At 28.4% G+C, this 21,300-nt stretch overlaps 1 protein-coding gene across 1 annotated transcript; it reads right to left on the bottom strand.

Annotated features, from left to right (window-relative positions):
* Positions 1-10,162: 10,162 nt before the first annotated feature.
* Positions 10,163-13,180, bottom strand: LOC137821536 (glutathione S-transferase F9-like). The gene is made up of 3 exons (XM_068626175.1): positions 13,016-13,180; positions 11,413-11,461; positions 10,163-10,686 (listed from the first exon to the last, which is right to left on the bottom strand). The coding sequence occupies exons 1-3, from the start codon at positions 13,157-13,159 to the stop codon at positions 10,229-10,231; spliced, it is 651 nt and encodes a 216-aa protein (XP_068482276.1). The 5' UTR covers positions 13,160-13,180; the 3' UTR covers positions 10,163-10,228.
* Between the last annotated feature and the right edge of the window lie 8,120 nt (positions 13,181-21,300).

The following is a 21,300-nucleotide window of genomic DNA, read 5'->3' as shown; positions in this document are numbered from 1 at the left end:
TTTTTTATGATAGTTGTTATCTCAACATGGTAAATCGGTTAAACTTTTAACTTAAAAAATTCAAATATGTTGTTTCCTAATTATAATTTTAAATTTTAATCTTAACAGTCTTTTAGTAAAATAAATGTCTGTAATTTTAATAATTATTTTTATAACAGACTATTGTTATATATAATTTATTACTATATTTCAATAAAAAATGATCATAAAAATATAATTAAAAATTTAAATATATTTTTTAGTTATATTTTAATAAAAGATAACATTGTTTCGGCCCGGTTGAATAGAAAAAATAATATTTTCATAGCGGTCATATTCTTTATTTTTCATGATTGTTAAACAAAGCAGAGAATAAATATGGAAGAACCATACTAAGATAAATCAGGACCGAATCTTAGTGCACAGTTGCCATTTTTTTTATTTCTCCAATTCAGACTTAATTTCCACAATTGCCACCATATCTCTTTAAACCAGACAAATAGAGCAGGTATATGGACACTAGACACATCAGAATGACACCACGGACTGTGGATGAGTTGAGGATTGCAGCTGAGATAGTGAAGTATCACTTTCTTCGTTCTCTTCAAAAGGAATTGATTTTCCACATGCATCCTTCCTGTGAATCAAAACAAGAAATTGGTAGGAAGGATGTTATAAATTATAATTGTTTAAAAGAAAATAACAAGCCGACTATAAATTACTCATACAAGTGAATATAGTTCAAGCACAACCCAAAGCTTAAATAGGAATGCATACCTTTGAGAGATGACACTCGCCTCAGATAATGTCTTTTCCAACCTCTCTTCAATTGGCCGTGCATGCCAATTCACTTTCTGATCCTGAAAAACAATCAGCAAACATTAGATGCAGAGACAATATAGAGAATAAATTTTTTTGCTCGGAAATAATGATCGCAAGTCATACTTCTTTATAACTATTGGTTGAATTTGGTAATGCCGTTACCATCCCACCACTTGGGAGGAGGAACTTGAGAATCCTCATTCTTGTTCCAGTGAGCTGCAACCATCCCAATGATAGGCCTATGGACAGGTGATTTTCGGCCATGAGTATAAGCAATCTGCATTCTCCTGTTTCTCTCTTCCAGAGACCGCCGCAAGCTTCAACCAGGAAGATTACATATGTTCTTTAACTCTTTAAACACCAGTTTTGGAATGGGAAATTTTAATCTTTAGAAAGTATTTTAGGTCACTTTTTCCCTCTCTTTCCAAGATCTTTAATGCGAGATCGTAATAGGCTGCATTTTTGTTAAATAATTTTCTGTAAATGATGAGTTATTATATCTTGTTTGTGAATAAAGTAATCCGCCTTGGACTATCAAAATAATGTAGATTTAGTCATGAGAAAATATATAAAATCATGTATTGATGACTGTTTGAGACCATTTATTGAGTTGACATACAATGTTATTCCCTTATCGATGTACTGGGTGACAAATTTATGTAAATAATTTCGTGCAATAAGTAAATGGTCTATAAAATGATCTTTAATTTAATCACTATAGCAATTAATTATTTTTTGTCTATAAAATTAGTTTCTATTTCATATTTTTCTTGTAGTAATATATATAAATATGTCATAAACACACAAAGATAATAAATAAAGAGGTATCGAATACGTATTTAAAAATCTTATAAACGTGCCAATTATCTTGAAAGTGAGATTGAGTGGGATACCTAAATAAACATAAGAAGAAATTTAAGTCACTCGCATATCTTTTGTACTTAATTGTCAAGACTATTGTTATAAATTATTCTTCAACAATATTTTTGGTTAGCTATTTCTTTAAGTGTTAATTTATAACTATTGGATTGTAATTATCAAATAGTTGATATTATAATAAGTGAGCTTCAACATGAATTTGAATTGCTTATTTAGTGGTTAAATTTTAATTATAATTATTGGGACAAATTTATTAGGATGTTTCTGTTTGAATATATCCACAATATCCACAATTTACAATGTAAGGATATTTCATCAAATTAAATAGAGAAAGAAGAAATTACATATCATTTGGTCATTTTGTTGTAGTCGCAAAAGATGTTTAGAAATTTGAAAATTTGAATCAACACAGTTTCATATCTATAAATAGGATTTATTGTCCTAATTTGATTGAATTAATGTTACTAAATCATTATCATTATCTATTTTAATTATAATTTTTAAATACACCATTCAAATTTATATCGATAGATAATATTTAATTGAGTGTCTAATTAATGTAAAAGAAGACTTTAGGCAAAAAAGTGTGAAGTCTTACTATTTGTGAGATTGTAAACTATTATTTGTAATGATTCAAAATTAGTGGAATTAAAATATGGAGAAGGCATTGAGAAAATTCATGGAAGGCGCCAAAGTCATATGGTAAGAATTCAATAGGCAGTTGTGGGTAAGATTTTAGCATTTTCAAAGTTACATTTGTCAGTTCAAACCATCCCACCATTTCAAAATTAACTTCTTTTAACAGTCTACAAAACTATTCACATAGGTTAAAGAGAGCATTGAGGTGCAGAAGGAGGGAGATGGAAGGTATATACGGAGAAGAGATGACCAAATATATGAGCTTTTATGCATCTTTCCAGCAACAAAACTCTATTTCACGAACACGGTTAGTTGAGGACATTAGAAGGAGTTTTAGAGAAAAGGAAGCAAAATTTATAAAATTAACTTAATAATTAAAAATTATTAAAAAATTAATTTAATTTATTTATCTATAAATTATAATTATTTTTAATTAAAATATTATTTTTAGTGATTGAAATATTATTTTGGGTAATATATTAGAACTATTTGATAAAAAAATATAAAAAAAATATTTAAATATTTATAATTATAAATATTTGATAATTTTTTTATATTAAATAATAATCTTATTTTTATTTTTTTATAATTAATATAATTATTACATAATTTTATTTTATTATACAAAAATGATTTGTTATTATAATTTTTAAAAAACGTACAGACTTTTTTCTTTTTTCTCTTAGTGTAAAAACGTACACACTTGTTTTTCTTAGTGTAAAAACTTACATAATTGTTCCTCTTAGTGTATGTGGTTGATGACCAAGATATAATAATTTGTATATATTATTTTTAGTTTTACATTCAAGAACTTATTTTAATATTGTATGATTATTAAGAAAATAATATTTTACTTAAAGCTTGTAACTTATTTTCATATCTTTATTTTCATTTTAAAATATTAAATTTTTATAAATTGATTTTTTTTTGTATAATAAATAAAAAAATTATATCTAAAGATAAAAACGATAAAATATATTTAGTTTTATAAATAATAGTTTTAATAAATTAAAATTATATGGAGTATAAAATAATTTTTTTGTCTATTCCTATACACTTTAAAGATTGAATGATTTATTTAAAAAAATAAAAATAATTGATTGTCTATTTTATGTAAGAGAAGACATTAGCTAAAAAATAGTGAAGTCTTACATTTTGTGAGATTGTAAACTATGCCCATGTAAGAATAATGAAACTCTCATGTTGGTACATGAGTTGATTCTTCAAAGTCAAGTTTTAACCATTACACCAATCAAGTTTTATTGTCATGTTGTAATTATTGTTGTACTTATTAGTATGATTATCAATATTAATATAATTAATAATATAAAAATTATTAATAATATTCATATATTTAATATTATTTATATTATTAATTTCATTAATATTATTATTATTCAGATTAAACATCTCACGAAAACAACTGCTTCAGTTTTAGATATTCACAAACATACAAACATGAGTCTTTGAGTAATGTTGAAGAGAGGTGTAATCTTAAAGTTACATATGTGATGAATCCATCTAAGAAGTACAAAATAACATTAGTTTCTAAAAATAGCTATACTACAAAAGATTACAAGTAAAATATGAATAAAAAATGTTAACTAGTTACCTCTGTTGAATGACTGCTAAGGGATGTTTTGGTTGCAAAATTTTGTTCCAATTTTGAACTTGCAAAGCCAGGGAGTACAAGAGGTCTAGCTGCTCTGTGAAAGGGAAGAAGACTTCTCATCATTGCTTAAAGATCCTAGAGTCTCACATACTCATTGCTCCTGCTAACTAGCCTTTTATCATCGTCTTCAACAAGTGAACTTATGTCAAAATCATCGTTATTCTTTTCCGGGTTCAACTTATGCTTATCTTGGAAAGCTTTATGTTGTTCCTTTCTCATCAATTCAAAAGAAGTTGGCAAAAATGTAGTCATCCATTTAGTAAATAATTCACTAAACATAAACTTAACAATGATCTTAATAAATAATTCACTAAACATAACCTTGAAAGACATAAATAATAAGAAAAAATACTGAAAACCGTAATATCTTCTAGAAAATAATAGTTTTTTCTTTCCTCTTCGGTCCTGTCCTCACTTGTATACTCCAAAGAACCAAATGCTTCATCATTATATGAGTCATTAGTCTCTCTCTGTGAGTGAGGTGCATGGAAAGCACCCAAAGCAAAAGCAACACCAGGCGTTGAAGTTAATAAAATTAAATGAGTATGGTCACATAATCGGTCAAATAGAATTAGATCACAAACTGATTATTGTTTTGGCAAGTGAAGGATCACAAACTACATATTAAATTTATTACACCGACAAAGCCATACATAATATTTGTTTCACAAATTAAAAACCACAATACATCAAAACGAAGTTAATATTGCTTGAAGAAGGTTGGTTGAGGACTTTGAAAGAAGTTTTAGAGAAAAAAACAAGCGAAGTTTACAAAATTAACCTTATATTTTAAAATTATTAACAAATTAATTAATTTATTTATCTATACATTATGATTATTGTTAATTAAAATATTATTTTTAGTGATTGAAATGTTATTTTGGGTAATACATTAGAACTATTTGATAAAAAATACAAAATATTATAAAAAAATATTTAAATATTTATAACTATAAATATTTGATAAAAAAATATTTTTATATTAACTAACTATTTTTTTATAAGTAATATAATTATAATTATAATTTTCTTTTATTTTTTATTATAAATAAATTATTTATTATTATTAATAATTATAATTTGTGTAAAAACTTACATATTTGTGCTTAAAAACGTTCACAATTATTCCTCTTAGTGTATATGATTGATTAGTGTATATGATTGATGACCAAGATGAAATAATTTGTATATATTATTTTTAGTTTTACATTCAAAAACTTATTTTAATATTATATTTTTATTAAGAAAATTATATTTTATTTAAAGTCTGTAACTTATTTTCATATCTGAATTTTCATTTCAAAATATTAAATTGTTATAAATTGAATTTGTTTTATTAGAACTATTTGATAAAAAATACAAAATATAATAAAATATAATAAAAAATATATTTAAATATTATAATTAAATATTTGATAAAAATTATTTTTATATTAAATAAAATTATTATTATTTTCAGTTTATAATAAATAAAATTATTATATAATTTTATTTTTTATTGTAAAAACTTATTTATTATTATTAATAATTATAATTTGTGTAAAAACGTACGAACTTGTTCCTCTTAGTGTAAAAATGTACATACTTCTTCCTCTTAGTTTAAAAACATACACAACCATACATTCAGATGAGCCAATGAGAAGATTTCATAATGATCAATCACTCCTTCCTTGAAAATATGTTTATTTCTATGGCGTCAAATTTACTAATCAAAGCAATCCAAAATTTCCAAAAGCTAAGTTTACAGTAGTAGGAGCGTCAATCAAGTTAAAACGCAAGAAATGTGAAGCAGGTTCAAGAAGATCAACCGACTTCACCCCTATCCAATCATAGCACAAATTTCATACTAGTCAAACAACTCCACATTCAAAGAACAAATGACTTGTAGTCTCCTCTTTCTCCCTACAAAAGCAACAAACCGTATTATCAACCGAAACTCCACATCTTGCCAGATTGACCTTAGTAGCGATCTTATTCTCCAGGACCCTAGAAACAGTAATGTGAGTTGAAGGCAAAACCTTAATTTTCCAAAAAAAGTTATACAAACTTGAAAACTCCTCGTCAAACGCACCCTTTAAAAACCATAAGTTGAGTTAACATAATATTCAACACAATCTCCATCCTTCCAGACCTATTTATCCTCGGAATCCAAAGAGGGCTCGAAAGGTGAACAATCCCAAGGAGTTGAGTAACTTGTTCTGATTCCCCCAAAAAAAATACTCCTTCTCCAGGACAGATCTCACACTCAAACATTATTAACCCAAGCCCCACACATAGAGATCTTAGCATCTTTTGATACTGACAATGAAAACAACCTTAAAAACAAGTCTTTCAAACAACCAGAACCCAACCAATTATCTTCCAAGAATTATATTATATCTAAAGATAAAAACGATAAAATATATTTATTGTTAGAAATAATAATTGTAATAAATTAAAATTATATTATAAAATAATTTTTTTGTCTATTCCTATACAATTTAAAATTTACTAAAGAACTAACTTAAAAAAAGTGCTAAACCCTTGTAATATTCACCTATTTTATTTTTGTATAACAGATCTCATTACCTTTAAATATTTTAATTTTTTTATTGTCATATCTGATTTATATTATTAAATTTAATATTAAATATAAAAATGTTAATTAAAATAGTTTAATTATTTTTCAGTGCACAATCTTAATTTATAATATTACCTGTTATCTTAATTATATTAGTTCTTTTTTATTTATTTTAGATGTTAAACTAATTATAGTTAAAAATAATAATTAAAAATGTGAGATATTAAAAATAATATTTTTGTAGGAAATAAAAGTAGATAAATTAATACTTTTTGAAACTAAAAATATATTTGAAATTTTAAATATTATACTTTGTGATGATATTTTTTTTTATCTTAAACTCGTGAATCGATTAAGCTTTAGATTTAGGATGTTTTTGCTTTTTGGAGTGACACTGTAGTTGCAGATAGATTAGAGGGTGCACTCCTGTTTACTTCTGTGAGAGGGGAGGTTGAAGGTGAATGGAAAGATATGGGGTATTGAGGGTGCTCTCATAATTGAAGAGAAAGGAGAGTGAAATGAGATGAAAATTACGTAGCATGTATGCAAATACCAATGTGCCCTTACTTTCTCACGGTTTTGAACTTACACACTGCCATTACAGCTTTGCATGGGAGCGACAGTGCACAATAGTGGCCAATCTGCACATTAGATTCCTGACTTTAGTTTAGGAATCTCTTTGACCAAGTTCAATGCCAATTGAATGCATCATTGAGTTGGTAAGAGAGTAACTGCATCATAATTGTGATGCACGAGTATAAAAGTAGGTTGTGCGAAGCTAAGCAAGCGCACAACATTTTCAAATCTTCCTACACAGTTTTGGATTGGTTTAGGGTGTTTGGAGAGAGTAATCAATAAGCATAGAGGTAGGAGAGTGAGTTTGGTTGTTCATCTTTGACCTCAAATTACGTTTCTTTGATTTTAGTTTCATGCATAACCAATTATCATTGAAAAACAACGCACTACATAATCGATTATGTAGTTAAAAATAGTGGATACTCGATTATGGTTGTGACAATTGATTATCTGATATTTTTTGCTTAGCATAATCGATTATGGGGGCTGTGTAATTATGATCTTAATTGATTATCTTGAAGTATAATCGATTATGTTGGATTTTTAACTGCAAGAAAAGTCGATTATGCCTCTTAAATATTTGGATAATCGATTATGTGGTTTTTTAAATGCAACTGATAATCGGTTATGTTCATGGTTTTCATGATTTTTTTTTTCAGACATAGTTTGATATTGCTGACAGTTGCATTGTCTTGTGATTTTGAAGTATGTGTGGTTTTTATAAAAATGTTTGTTTTATTTATGTTTAAATTGTGTTGGGATGTTTATTGTTTTTTGAATTAAAATTGTTTAAATTATTTTAAAGAAGTTATTTATGTTAATTAGTTTGTAATTTTAGATTTTAATATTTAAGAGAAATTTATTAATTATATTATTAAATTAATTATTGTGTTAAATTTTTATGTAATTGTATATTCGAAGGAATTTTTTTTTATGAAATATCAATATTTATTTTATGTGACACGAATTGAAATTATAAATATGAATATGTATTTTAAAAATATTATATTAAAAAATTATAAAACATTGTAGTAATTAAAAAAAGGTAAAAAAGTTTAGAGAAGAAATTTGAATTTTTAATAATATGTACAGATACTTATTATTTTTTAAACATTTAACTGTTTATAATAAATAAATTTAATCATTTAAAATGAATATTTTTATAGAATGGAAATAGAAATTTGTAATGTTTAGGGTTTTATTTTTAGTTTTTACATAAATTTTTAATGTTATAAAAAAGGTTGTAGTAATTAAACAAAAAGCAGAAAAAGTTTAGAGAAAAAATTTGAATTTTTAATAATATGTGTAGATACTTATTATTTTTTGAACATTTAACTGTTTATAAGAAATAGGTTATTTTATTTAAATTTAATATTTTTACAGAATGAAAAACGGAATTTTTAATGTTTAGGGTTATTTTTTTAGATTTTACATAAATTATTAATGTTATAATTAAAAAGATTATAAAAAATTTGTAGTAATTAGAAAAAAAGTGAAAAAGTTTAGATAAGAAATTTGATTTTTTAATAATATGTGTAGATACTTATTATTTTTTGAACATTTAAATTTTTATAAGAAATAAATTATTTTATTTAACATTAATATATTTACAAAATGGAAAACAAAATTTTAAATGTTTAAGTTTTTTTTAGATTTTACATAAATTATTAATGTTATAATTAAAAAATTATAAAAAAGGTTGTAGTAATTAAAAAAGGCAGAAAATTTTAGAGAAGAAATTTGAACTTTTAGTAATATGTGTAGATACTTATTATTTTTTGAACATTTAACTGTTTATAATAAATAAATTTAATTATTTAAAATGAATATTTTTATAGAATGGAAATAGAAATTTTTAATGTTTAGGGTTTTATTTTTAGAATTTACATAAATTATTAATGTTATAATTAAAAAGATTATAAAAAAGGTTGTAGTAATTAAAAAAAAAAAGCAGAAAAAGTTTAGAGAAAAAATTTGAATTTTTAATAATATGTGTAGATATTTATTATTTTTTGAACATTTAACTGTTTATAAGGAATAAATTATTTTATTTAATATTAAAATTTCTACAGAATGGAAAACTAAATTTGTAATGTTTAGGGTTTTTTCTTTTACATGAATTGTTAATGTCACAATAAAAAAATTATAAAAAATGTTGTAGTAATTAAAAAAATAGAAAAAGTTTAGAGAAGAAATTTGAATTTTTAATAATATGTGTACATAGTTATTATTTTTTTTGAACATTTAACTGTTTATAAAAAATAGATTTATTTATTTAAAATTAATATTTTTACAGAATTGAAATAGAAATTTTGATTGTTTAAATTTTTTTCTTTTACATTTTACATTAATATTTGATATTTGAATATTTGTAATTGTTAATTTAATTTTAATTTTAATTTAATTTGATACATGAATATTATAGTTATTTAATTTTATGTAATTGTTAATTTTGTTTGTTTATATTTATTTTTTCTTTGATTAAATTATAATATTGAAAAATTGAATTTATGTAATTTTTGTTATATTACATAAATAAGTGGCATTAAAATATGCAGAAGGCATTGGAGCCAATTTATGTAACACGCCAAAGCCATAGGATATGAATTCAATGGACAGTTGAAGGTATGATTTCACCATTTCCAAAGTCACATCGGTTAGCTCAAACCATCAAACCATTTCACAATTAACTTTTTTTTAACAATTTACCAAAGAGATTAAGATGCTTATTTTCCTTATTAAATATATGAGCTTTTATGCATCTTTCCAGTAGCAAAACTCTATTGCATAAATACTGGTAATCGAGAACATCGAAAAGAGTTTTAGAGAAAAGCATGGAAAATTTACAAAATTAACCTTATATTTAAAAATTATTAAAAAGTTAATTTAACTTATTTATCTATAAATTATAATTATTTTCAATTAAAATATCATTTGTAGTGATTGAAATATTTCTTTGGGTAATATATTAGAACTATTTGATAAAAAATACAAAATAGTTTAATACCAAAGTTCCATCATGTAGTGAAAAGTTCAAATATGAGGAAAATGTAACATTATTCTGAAGGTGATAGAAAACCCTAGTTCATCTAGTTAAGCAACTAAAAAGGGTATTTGTATAGTTGAAGAACCTTCTTCCAAGATGGCCTGTTGCTAATATCATCCCACCAAGCACTCACATGCTTCCTTTCTCTAACCATGTACTCTTTTTTCATAGAAGTCATCAAATAATGAGTAAATGGAAGATGACTAAGGTCAGCAAGGCTAAAGAAATCCCCTGCAAGGTACTTTGTCTTTGAAAGCCTCTCCTCATAAATGTCAAGCACCTTACATAACTTTTCTTCATTTTCTTCACTAACCTTTGGATCTGATGCTTCACCTTTTACTATTGGCAAAATCAAAATATTCATCACCAAGTTGTAGATTGGTGGGTAATAGTTGTGAGCTTCAACTTCTAGCCATTGCTCCACAAGACCCCTCTCTTCTATTGTGTTTCCCAACAAAGCACTCCCTTGATTTTTGTACTTTTCTGAATAGTATCTAAGTATTGCCCTAGATTCTACATAATCAAAAAATTACTCATGAAGTGAACAAAATTTAATATGTTTTCATTCCTGAATATTTTATTAATTAGGCTTTAAGTTTATTTTATAGAAAAAAATATTTCATTTTATATTTCAAAAAATTAAAATTTCATTTTTATCTCTACTATATGATATGTATTAATTAATAAATTATGTCATTGATCAGCCAACACACTTCCTAAAATTCATTGATATATATGTAAGTGCATTGATATCTTAAAAAATTATAATAAATAAATAATTATTTGATAACTAGTTATATTAATATGTAAATAGTATTTTTTTTCTATTTTTTAAATTGAATTATTAATTCATATTGTTTTACTATTAAAATAAAGTTGTCTACTGAGTGCCTATTTAATAGAAGTGTCAAAAGATACTCTTAAAAAAAATGTATCGGTAATATTAATTTTAATTATGTAACTTAAAACAAATTTGAGGGGCCAAAAGTTTTGATTTTAGATTTTAGAAAAATTATAATTAATTTTTCTACAAATATAATTAAAATTAATTCATTTATATGAACTGAAACTAATAGCTTTAAACATTCAATAGATGAAATAGATAATTCTTTTTATATGAGTAAAATGAAACCACATTAACATTCTTAGGATGAAAAAATAATTAAAAATAAATCAATGTCATTTATTTTAAACTTAGACCTATATAAACAATATGTGAAAATAAGTAAAGGGGCTAACCATAAAGGATGTAGTCACCATCTTTAACAACAGGAAGTAATCCAAAGGGCTGCAAATTATAAGCAACAAGTATATTATATTTGACAAAATATTAAAACACCGTTTTTGTTTTAGGTTTAATTAATAGTGAAGTTATCCCAGAACTATTTTTTATTCACAAAATAATTTTTTCTCATGAAAGATTTTCTAGAAAAAGGCACATGAACATAATGAAAAAACAATATTTTGGTTTTTTTCTTCTATTTTTTTCAATTAAATATATGTCTAAGAGAATTTCTGTTTTTATTATGCTGACCTATTTGTTCTTCAATTCATAAATAAAGATTGTAATACATACTGTTATTCTTTATTTTCATTTTACAATCATTATTGTTTTAGTCCTTCTTTAAATCTTTTAAACTTAATAAAATTCATTTTAATGCTTTTCAGTTAGAACTTAGGAATGCTAATGAAACTTACACAATAGTTAATAAATAATTAGTTGGTTATTAAAGTTTTCTGATGGTTTTTAAATTAGTTTTTGAAGGTTAATAAATTAAAAAAGTTCTAAAAATAATTTCTGTCCATTTATATTAAAGAGTTCAAAATATCACTACAAAAATCATTAAATAGAAATTAATACTAAAATTAAAAAATAATTAGTCATTATATTAATTAAATCAAATACAATTTTAGATGCTAAAAAAATATTGGTATCTAAAATAGTTTCTATTATTAATAAATAGTTTTTAAATTAGTATCTAATTGTAGCTACACTTTTGATAATTAATTAGATATCAATTTACAAATTATTTATTAATAACAAAAATTATTTTATATATCAATAATTTTTTATTTTTTAAAATAATATCTATTTTAATCAATATAATTAATTAATTTCTTTCTTTAAAATGAGTTTTAATTAATTATTTGGTAGTAGTGTACGATTTTAGTTTTACAAAAATATTCAAAATTTAATTTTTATGAAATATAAAAAATGTTCCTTTTTATCTCTCTTGCATCATCTTTTATTAGTCAATGAAAAATTATTTTTGTTTTTACTTTTAATTACAAAATAATAATTTTGTTTCAAAAAATTGTAAAATAAAGAGATCAAACAAAAGTATAAAATGAAAATTTAGTTTCACTAAAATATTTAAAACGAACACAACTAAAACATATCTTACTAAAAAGATCACTATTTCCTATAAGTTGGTATGCCCTTTTTTTAAGGTAATACATAAAGAAGTGAAGTGTGTGTAAAGCTGAATTTGTTTGGATGGGTCTGGGATGATCTCTTTTTTATTGTTTGTCTTATAAGCCTAAGTCCATTGTTGATAAGGTTTTTTTGATTTTTTTTTATACGGGTTGAGATATTTTTTATTTTTTTTATTCATTACATTCTTTAATGATTAAAAAATTATTTCCTATACAAATCCTTAGAAACAAAAGTAAATTGAAAATGAAAACTAAAAACACTTTCCCCTACTAAATCGGTCCTAAAATCACACATAAATTCAGAAATGCTCAATTATTGTTGAGTTCAACTATATAAGATGTGACATATATGTTACTGTTGAGATTGGAAACCTAAAAATACAGGAAGAAAGAAAGAAAAAAGAACCTGCAACTTGAGGTACTCAGGCTGTTTATGCTCTCCATTAATGCCATCAACATGCACTGTTTCAAATTCAACTTGCTTCTCAATCAGACACACTATCACCTTCTTAGGGTTAGCATAATCTGGACCATAAACCTTCACCACCATTGCAACAGAGAATGAAGTAAGATTATTGGGAGATTTTGATTGAGGAATGGAGGCTAACCTTGCTGCTTCTTATAGTGCTAACCTGATACAAAAAAACAATGAAATTTCAAAACTGGTAATGAATTCAAATCAACTCAATTAATGAATAATCCTTAAAGTAATCAGAATATTAATTAATATATTAAATGTATTGGTATGGGTCGAAAGGTCAATTCCATGTCTTAGCTCCCACAATCGGGTTGACCGAACGTCTCACGTCCGTGTGGGTCGACCGACACCTTCGGTCCAATTACGTTCAATCAAGGTCAGTGAAGCTAAGCCATCATTAAGAATTTGGTAATACACCTCTAAACACGATCCATCTCATTAATCCAACCCAACAAGGTATGACCATTAAAATAATATAAATAGCGCACATTCCAAGAAGCAGTACGTCATTTATTACTATGTTCTGACAACCAAATATCGAACCCTCTTTGCTGACTTGGGTGTTAGAGTGTCTTCTGCAGCCGAAATCAACAAAAGGAGTAGCAAGAAGTTTGGATCGATCGCAAGGAAAAAAATAAAGTTTCTCAATAGTTCTTTAGGTCTTATCTCCTTAGCAGGAACATTAAATAAGTTAAGTATTATATTTAATAAATATGACAATTAATACTAATTAATATTGGTAGAATACTACATTAATATCATTAAATAAATACATTGATTAATACAAAACATTAAATAAATAGATTAATATCATTAAATATATATATATATATATATATTAAAAATAGTATAATTAATTACCTCTCCCCCTTAATTTAATGTAAAATGTTGTTCACATAAATTAAAACACACAATAAATATATTAATTTTATTGAAATTAATCCATTGAAAATTAACAAAAAAACTATATAATTTTGGATCGAATGAGATAATATAATTAAGTTTAATAGCATATCATTTACAACATTAACAGCGATTATATTTATAATTTTGAGTTTAAGCATCTTTTACAATTTTACTTTATATGTTTTGTAACTATTTTTTATAATTTTTATAAAAATAATTAACTTTGTAGATTTTATGACCGATAAAAGAATTATCTACAATGCTAAAATTTATTTTTCATGAATTTGATATAAATTTTAGTTATATTTCATTAATAGAAAATCATTAAATGAAAATTAATTTAAAGATAAAAAATAATTAGTTACTAAATTGACTATATTAGATACTATTTTATATACTAGCAAAATTCTTAGTATATAAAGTAATTTTTATTATTGATAAATAATTTCTAAATTGGTATCTAATTAGAAACCAATTTAGAAACTATTTATCAATAATAGGAACTACTTTATATACTAAAAATATTTTAGTCTATAAGATAGTATCAAATTTTGTTAATATATCAACTGAGCATTTTTTATGTATAAAATTAATTTCTATTTAATGATTTTTTTAATAGTAATATTTTTGTACATGATAAATATATAGTAAAATTATTTTCTCACGACAGACATTTAATTATTAATTTCATTTACACCATAAGAAAAATTAACTTTAGTATCAATCAAAATCAAACATAACACAAAAAATCGTATTTAGCGTTAATTGTGTCAATTAAGAAACACACTCTCCACTAGTGAGATATTTTTTGTATCGACAATAGAAAATATAATAAATGGAAGTATTTGAGGGATACTCCAACCCTATTACATATATATCATAAGTGATCTAAAAAAATAGTTTTAGAACCATCCAAAAATAACATCCCACGTGACCCTCCTCAACTTGAAGGTTCCTTACAAACATATAAGAAGGAGGGTCTAAACAAAGATATAAAGAGTTGGACCTAACGCGAGTATTTGCATATATGAATTTTTACAATTTGTATAACCATACAAACCCTTGCCAAAGCTCTACGAGCTCTGAACAAAATCCTTCCGTAGACTTGCGCATCATACATCGACAACTGCCATAAGGTGTTCTACATTAAACACTTGTGCCTTATACTTTGAACCTTTACAATTCTTTTACTAATCAGAATGTCACATCATGCCTATGTTTCATGTGGTCGCCTTTTCCAACGAGACTTGCATTAGGCTTTGATCCCTAACGAGCTGCAAAAAAAGCTTTTATCTGAGCTTATAAATTATGATGTTTAGTTTAACAGTTGAATACAAATGATAGGATTTAGACACCAGTCAGAATAAGAAGAAAAAAAAAAAGTCAAAGGGAACTTAGTTGTAATCCAAACCCAAGATTTTAATTGCACCATCATGTTGTTCATATGGGATTTTATTATTAAAAATTGTATTGTTTTTCATATTCCAAATATTTCAAACTACAACTATCCAAATAATCTCCAAGATATATATTTTTTTTTTTCATTAAAACTCATGAAATCAAGTCCAAAAAAGTGTACCTTTGTAGTTATATGATATGTGTTTACAAGTCCTAACCAGAGAAATCCACTTATATATGAGATGTTACTAGCGTCGATTAAATCCATATTAAGTTAAACTTATATTAATTAATTATTAGATGTTAATGGCAGTTTAATCAACACATAAGAAAAGAAATTAAATATTATTAAAAGTTAGCATCAGTCTGTGTTAAATTTTAAAAATATTTCATATTAAAACATAGACACTTATGAGTATTAATTACTAAAATAAGTATAAAATAACCCCTAATTTATAAATTTATATTTTTTTACATATTTTTTTATTTATAATTGAATAGAAACGATTTATTCTCAAATTTGGTATTAATTTCAAGATTCTATGGGAGAATGGAGGTGGTTAGATAAAAGGAAAATATATAAAACTAAAAAGAGAGAGTTGGAATGCATCAACACTCACCAAAGCTGTCCAAATTCAGTTTTGAAATTTTTTTAATTCCAAAATCTTTCTAGGTGCAAACAATAATTTTCAGTGGTGTGAATAGCAATTAAGATTTCTTTTTCAAATTTTATGAAATTTTTGTTGCGCCCTACACTGTGTTCATTTCTTGCTTGAATTCTAGTGCATTTTTGATACAAAACTTCATGAACAAGTTTCTACGTTGATGAATTGAAGAATTGGACTGCAATTCATTGTGAAACAATGCAAATGGAGTGAAACAGTACCTTTGCGTTTATGGGTTTGGCAAATTTTCAATGTGAACTGAATTTAAAGCAATTTATTTTGCGTGAACAAGAAATTATTCGAGTAATTGAAGTCGAAAGCGGTGAATTCAGTGAATCTGTTGTGTTTCCATTTTTTATTAAATTCACCTGAACCACAACCAGCACAATTGAAAAAAAAAACTTAGGTCAATATGTTTCTCATTTTTATGAATGATCTTGAAATCACTCAAAGAAAGTTCCAACCTTTTCTAACTTAGTAATAACTCTCAATATTTTAGCGTTTCTGTTTTGTACTGGATTGGGCCGAACCCTTTTGGGCTGAGCCTCTATCCTCCTTAGCTCACGTGTATATATATATATTAGTTAGCTCAGATTGTACATAAAAAAAAGTGCCACTAGCATGCACGTGCAACATGGCCATGCAGAATAAAACAATTAGAGCAATATACTCTGATTCTCTCTTCTTCTATCTTTTACACTGTTCATCGTCTTCTTCCTCCACTCACACATTTCAGACAGCCATGAAACATATGCAGAACGTCAAAATGGTATCAGAGCGGGTCTGACCCGCTCTGCTCTCCGCTGCGACTGGTTCTCTTCTATCCCTACGCTCTTATCTTTCATTCCTTTTTTCCCGCTTTATCTCCCTTTGCTTTGTTCTCTTGAAAATGGCTGTCAATGAACAAGACCCATCCAAGAATGACCAACAAAACCCCACCAGTGCATATTACCTTCATCCTGGAGAAAACCCAGGTATGGTATTGGTTACGCCACATCTTGATGGAACAAACTACCACTCGTGGAGCAGAGCAATGAAGCGTGCGCTGTTGTCAAAGAACAAATACAAGTTCGTCAACGGTGAAATCCTTGAACCCCCGCGAAGTGATGCCAAGTACGAGGCTTGGGAAAGATGCAATGTTACAGTAGTTTCTTGGATTACACGAAGCCTTACTCCACAGATCGCTCAAAGCACGGTGTACATTGATGATGCAAGGGACTTATGGAAAGATCTTGAAGAAAGATTCTCAAAGGGGAGTCATTTTCGTGTTTCAGACCTTCTGCAAGAAATCAACTCCATCAAACAAGGTGAAAGGAGCATCAACGAATACTATACTGATTCTAAAACTCTGTGGGAAGAGCTGGATTCACTGCATCCGCTGCCCACCTGCACTTGCAAATCAAAGTGTACGTGCAATGTGATAAAGATCATAGCGGGATACAGGGAGTCAGAAAGGGTCATGTGTTTTCTAAAAGGACTGGGAGAAAATTACAATACTGTAAAGACGCAAGTTCTGCTAATGGATCCTTTGCCAGGGGTTAATCGTGTTTTTTCCTTGGTTCAACAACAAGAAAGACACTTAACTGAAAGTGCAGTAGTGGATACAAAGATTCTCATTAACAATGCTAATCAATATGGTCAAAAGGTGAATGTGAAGAACAATGGGAGCAACCCTTCCTGGCGCAACTACGGAAGGGGAAGAGGAAAGAACTATGGTAAGCAATGTTCTTTTTGCAATAAGATGAATCACACGGCTGATGAGTGTTATTCAAAGCACGGGTATCCTCCTTGGATCAAGCAAAGAACGAGTTATGCTGCGAACACTATGAAAAGTGAGGAAACCAGTGAAACAGAGGGAGAAAAGGGCGCACACAATGATGCTCATAATGACCAAATTTTGAGAAATCTTGACGCTGAACAATTTCAACAGCTTATGAACATGATTCAGGGGTGCAAAGAAAAACAGAGAGTGGTAAATAACAGCATAGGAAACTCTTTGAAATCAAATAACACAGGTAAAGAAGGTAAAAATCTCTGGATCCTTGACACTGGGGCCACGGATCATGTAACGTGCTCCATTACCTCCTTCACTAGCTTTTACGAGATAAAACCAGTAAAAGTCAAATTGCCAAATAATCATAATGTCATTGCTACCCATGCTGGCACTGTTACTTTAACTCACAAAATTACCCTTCATAACGTGCTATATATACCTGCTTTCACCCTGAACATTCTATCTGTACAAAGGTTGATAAGTTCTTTAAAATGTAAGCTTGTTTTCACTGATAATGTTTGTCAGATACAGGAGAAATATACTTCGAAGATGATTGGTCAAGCTGATATTGTGAATGGTCTATACCATCTCCACATTGATGAAAAAGAAAGCCAGATCTGCTCCCTGCGTGAACAAGAAAGTTTTGAAGCTGTCAAGGGGTTAAATATATGGCACTGTAGAATGGGTCATCCATCAAAAAGGGTGTTAGAAAAACTTGCCAAACAATACACGGATATACACTCTACTGACATTGATGTATGTACTCCTTGTCACCTTGCTAAACAACATAAGCTTCCCTTTCCTTTAAACAAAACTAGTAGCGATCATGTTTTTGATTTGGTTCACATGGATATATGGGGACCTTTAAATGTACACTCTTTGCATGGGCACAAATGTTTTCTCACTGTTGTTGACGATCACAGTAGATATACTTGGATTCATTTAATGAAAAGTAAGAATGAAACTAGAGATTACATGCAACGTTTTGTCACTCACGTTAAAAACCAATTCAACAAAAGTGTAAAAGCTATTAGAACCGATAATGGAAAAGAGTTTTGCTGGAAAAATTTCTACGATGAACATGGTATAATTCATCAAACTTCCTGTAATGAAACTCCCGAACAAAACTCCACTGTGGAAAGAAAGCACCAGCACATTCTTAACATCGCTCGCTGCATTCTGTATCAGTCAAACTTGCCAAAAATTTTCTAGTCTTATGCTGTTCTTCATTCTGTGCATCTCATAAACCGGCTTCCTTCCCCTGTTATTCAAAACGAATGTCCATATAAACTAATGCATGGTATGGCTCCTGATATTTACAATATCAAAGTATTTGGATGTCTCTGTTTTGCTTCTACCCTTGAGCAAAACAGACACAAGCTTGACCCCAGGGCACGCAAATGTATCTTCCTTGGCTTCAAGCATGGTACTAAAGGCTATGTGGTTATGGATGTCCATACCAGAGAGATACTTGTGTCAAGAAATGTGATATTCTATGAAACCCACTTTTGTAACTCAAAAAGGGAAAACAGTGACGAGACCACTTTTGAAGACACTGAGTTTGCGATGGGTGAGGCTGCCATTCCCATACCTACTGTGACAGAGGAAAACGCTGAACAAGAAGAACTCAGGCGATCTTCAAGAGCTAAGAGACCACCAGCTTACTTGGAAGATTACCATCACAGCATGATGACCTCACCATGCAACAATGCAACACAGAAAACCAAGGTGTTGTATCCTCTTAGCTCTGTTATATCTTACAAGAATTTGGCAGAACATCACTTAAAATATGCTTTGTCAATTTCATGCCAAAATGAACCTCAAAACTATGAGGAAGCCAAGCAACATCCAGAATGAAGGGAAGCCATGAAAACTGAAATAAAGGCCCTCGAAGAAAATGAAACTTGGAAGATTACGGAACTTCCACCAAACAAGACAGCCATTGGGTGCAAGTGGGTATTCAGAATCAAACGAAAAGCTAACGGAGACATAGAAAGATACAAAGCAAGGCTTGTGGCAAAGGGATACACACAGCGTGAAGGCATTGATTACATGGAAACCTATTCACCGGTGGCCAGACTCACGACGATTCGCACCATCCTTGCAGTGGCCTCCGCCATGGACTGGCATCTTGAACAGCTCGACGTGAACAACGCTTTCTTGCACGGTGACCTAGAAGAAGAAGTCTACATGGAAATCCCACCAGGTATTGCTTCCAACAAAACACATCAGGTATGCCGATTAATGAAATCTCTCTACGGTCTAAAACAGGCAAGCAAACGATGGTATGACAAGCTCACTTCCTTTCTCTATTCCATCAACTTTACTCGCTCTAAAGCTGACAATTCCCTTTTTATAAGAAACACTGAAGGCTCTTTCATTGCTTTACTTGTATACGTTGATGACATCCTTATTGCTGGAAATAACGCCAATGAAATTAATACAGTAAAGAGTTCCTTAGATGCAGCCTTCAAAATAAAAGACTTAGGTCATTTAAAGTTCTTCCTAGGACTCAAGATAGCTAGAACTAGGGAGGGAATCCACATTTGTCAACGTAAATATGCTCTTGAGATTTTGGCTGATGCAGGAATGCTAGGTGCAAAACCAGCGGCCACACCCATGGCGCAAAAGAATGAAAAACTGTTTGACAGAAATACAAAAGTTCATGATATATCTTTGTATAGAAGAATCATTGGAAGGCTGCTCTACTTAGTAAACACTCAACCAGACATTAGCTTTGCTGTGCAATTCCTTAGCCAGTTTGTTGAATCCCCTGCGAAGGCACATCACCAAGCTGCACAGAGGATCCTTCGTTATATAAAGACTTCTCCAGCACAAGGCCTTTTTTATCCCAAGGATACCAGTTTGCAAATCAAGGCATTCAGCGACTCAGACTGGGCATCATGCATTACAACGCGGCGCTCCACCACAGGATTCTGTATCTTCCTTGGAGAATCCTTAGTATCATGGAGAACCAAGAAACAGAGCACCATATCCCGCTCCTCATCTGAAGCTGAATACCGAGCTCTTGCAGCCACAAGTTGCGAGATACAATGGTTGACTTTCTTGCTTGAAGATCTTCACGTAACCACCAATGGAGTTGCTAGCTTATTCTGTGATAACCAGTCAGCGAGACACATAGCGCAAAATAACAGCTTCCATGAACGGACCAAGCACATAGAGATAGATTGCCATGTGGTAAGGGAGAAGCTTCATGGAGGTCTCTTTCACTTACTACCAATCAGCACTGAGGATCAACCTGCAGACCTTTTTACCAAGTCTCTTAACAGAGAGATGTTTTACAGATTTCTCTCCAAGCTAGGTGTGTTAAACATTCACCCACCAGCTTGAGGGGGCGTTTTAGCGTTTCTGTTTTGTACTGGATTGGGCCGAACCCTTTTGGGCTGAGCCTCTATCCTCCTTAGCTCACGTGTATATATATATATTAGTTAGCTCAGATTGTACATAAA

This window comes from Phaseolus vulgaris, chromosome 9, assembly GCF_000499845.2.
Source record: "Phaseolus vulgaris cultivar G19833 chromosome 9, P. vulgaris v2.0, whole genome shotgun sequence".
NCBI lineage: Eukaryota > Viridiplantae > Streptophyta > Magnoliopsida > Fabales > Fabaceae > Phaseolus > Phaseolus vulgaris.
Note: the sequence above shows the minus strand (reverse complement) of the source record. Positions and strands in the feature narration are given on the sequence as shown.

Excerpts from the sequence above, each read along its gene's own strand:
- LOC137821536 (XM_068626175.1), bottom strand. The coding sequence starts at position 13,159 with ATGGTGGTGAAGGTTTATGGTCCAGATTATGCTAACCCTAAGAAGGTG. Across the intron at positions 11,462-13,015 it reads CTGAGTACCTCAAGTTGCAG|CCCTTTGGATTACTTCCTGT; the intron begins GTTCTTTTTTCT and ends TATAATTTGCAG. Across the intron at positions 10,687-11,412 it reads TGGTGACTACATCCTTTATG|AATCTAGGGCAATACTTAGA; the intron begins GTTAGCCCCTTT and ends TTGATTATGTAG.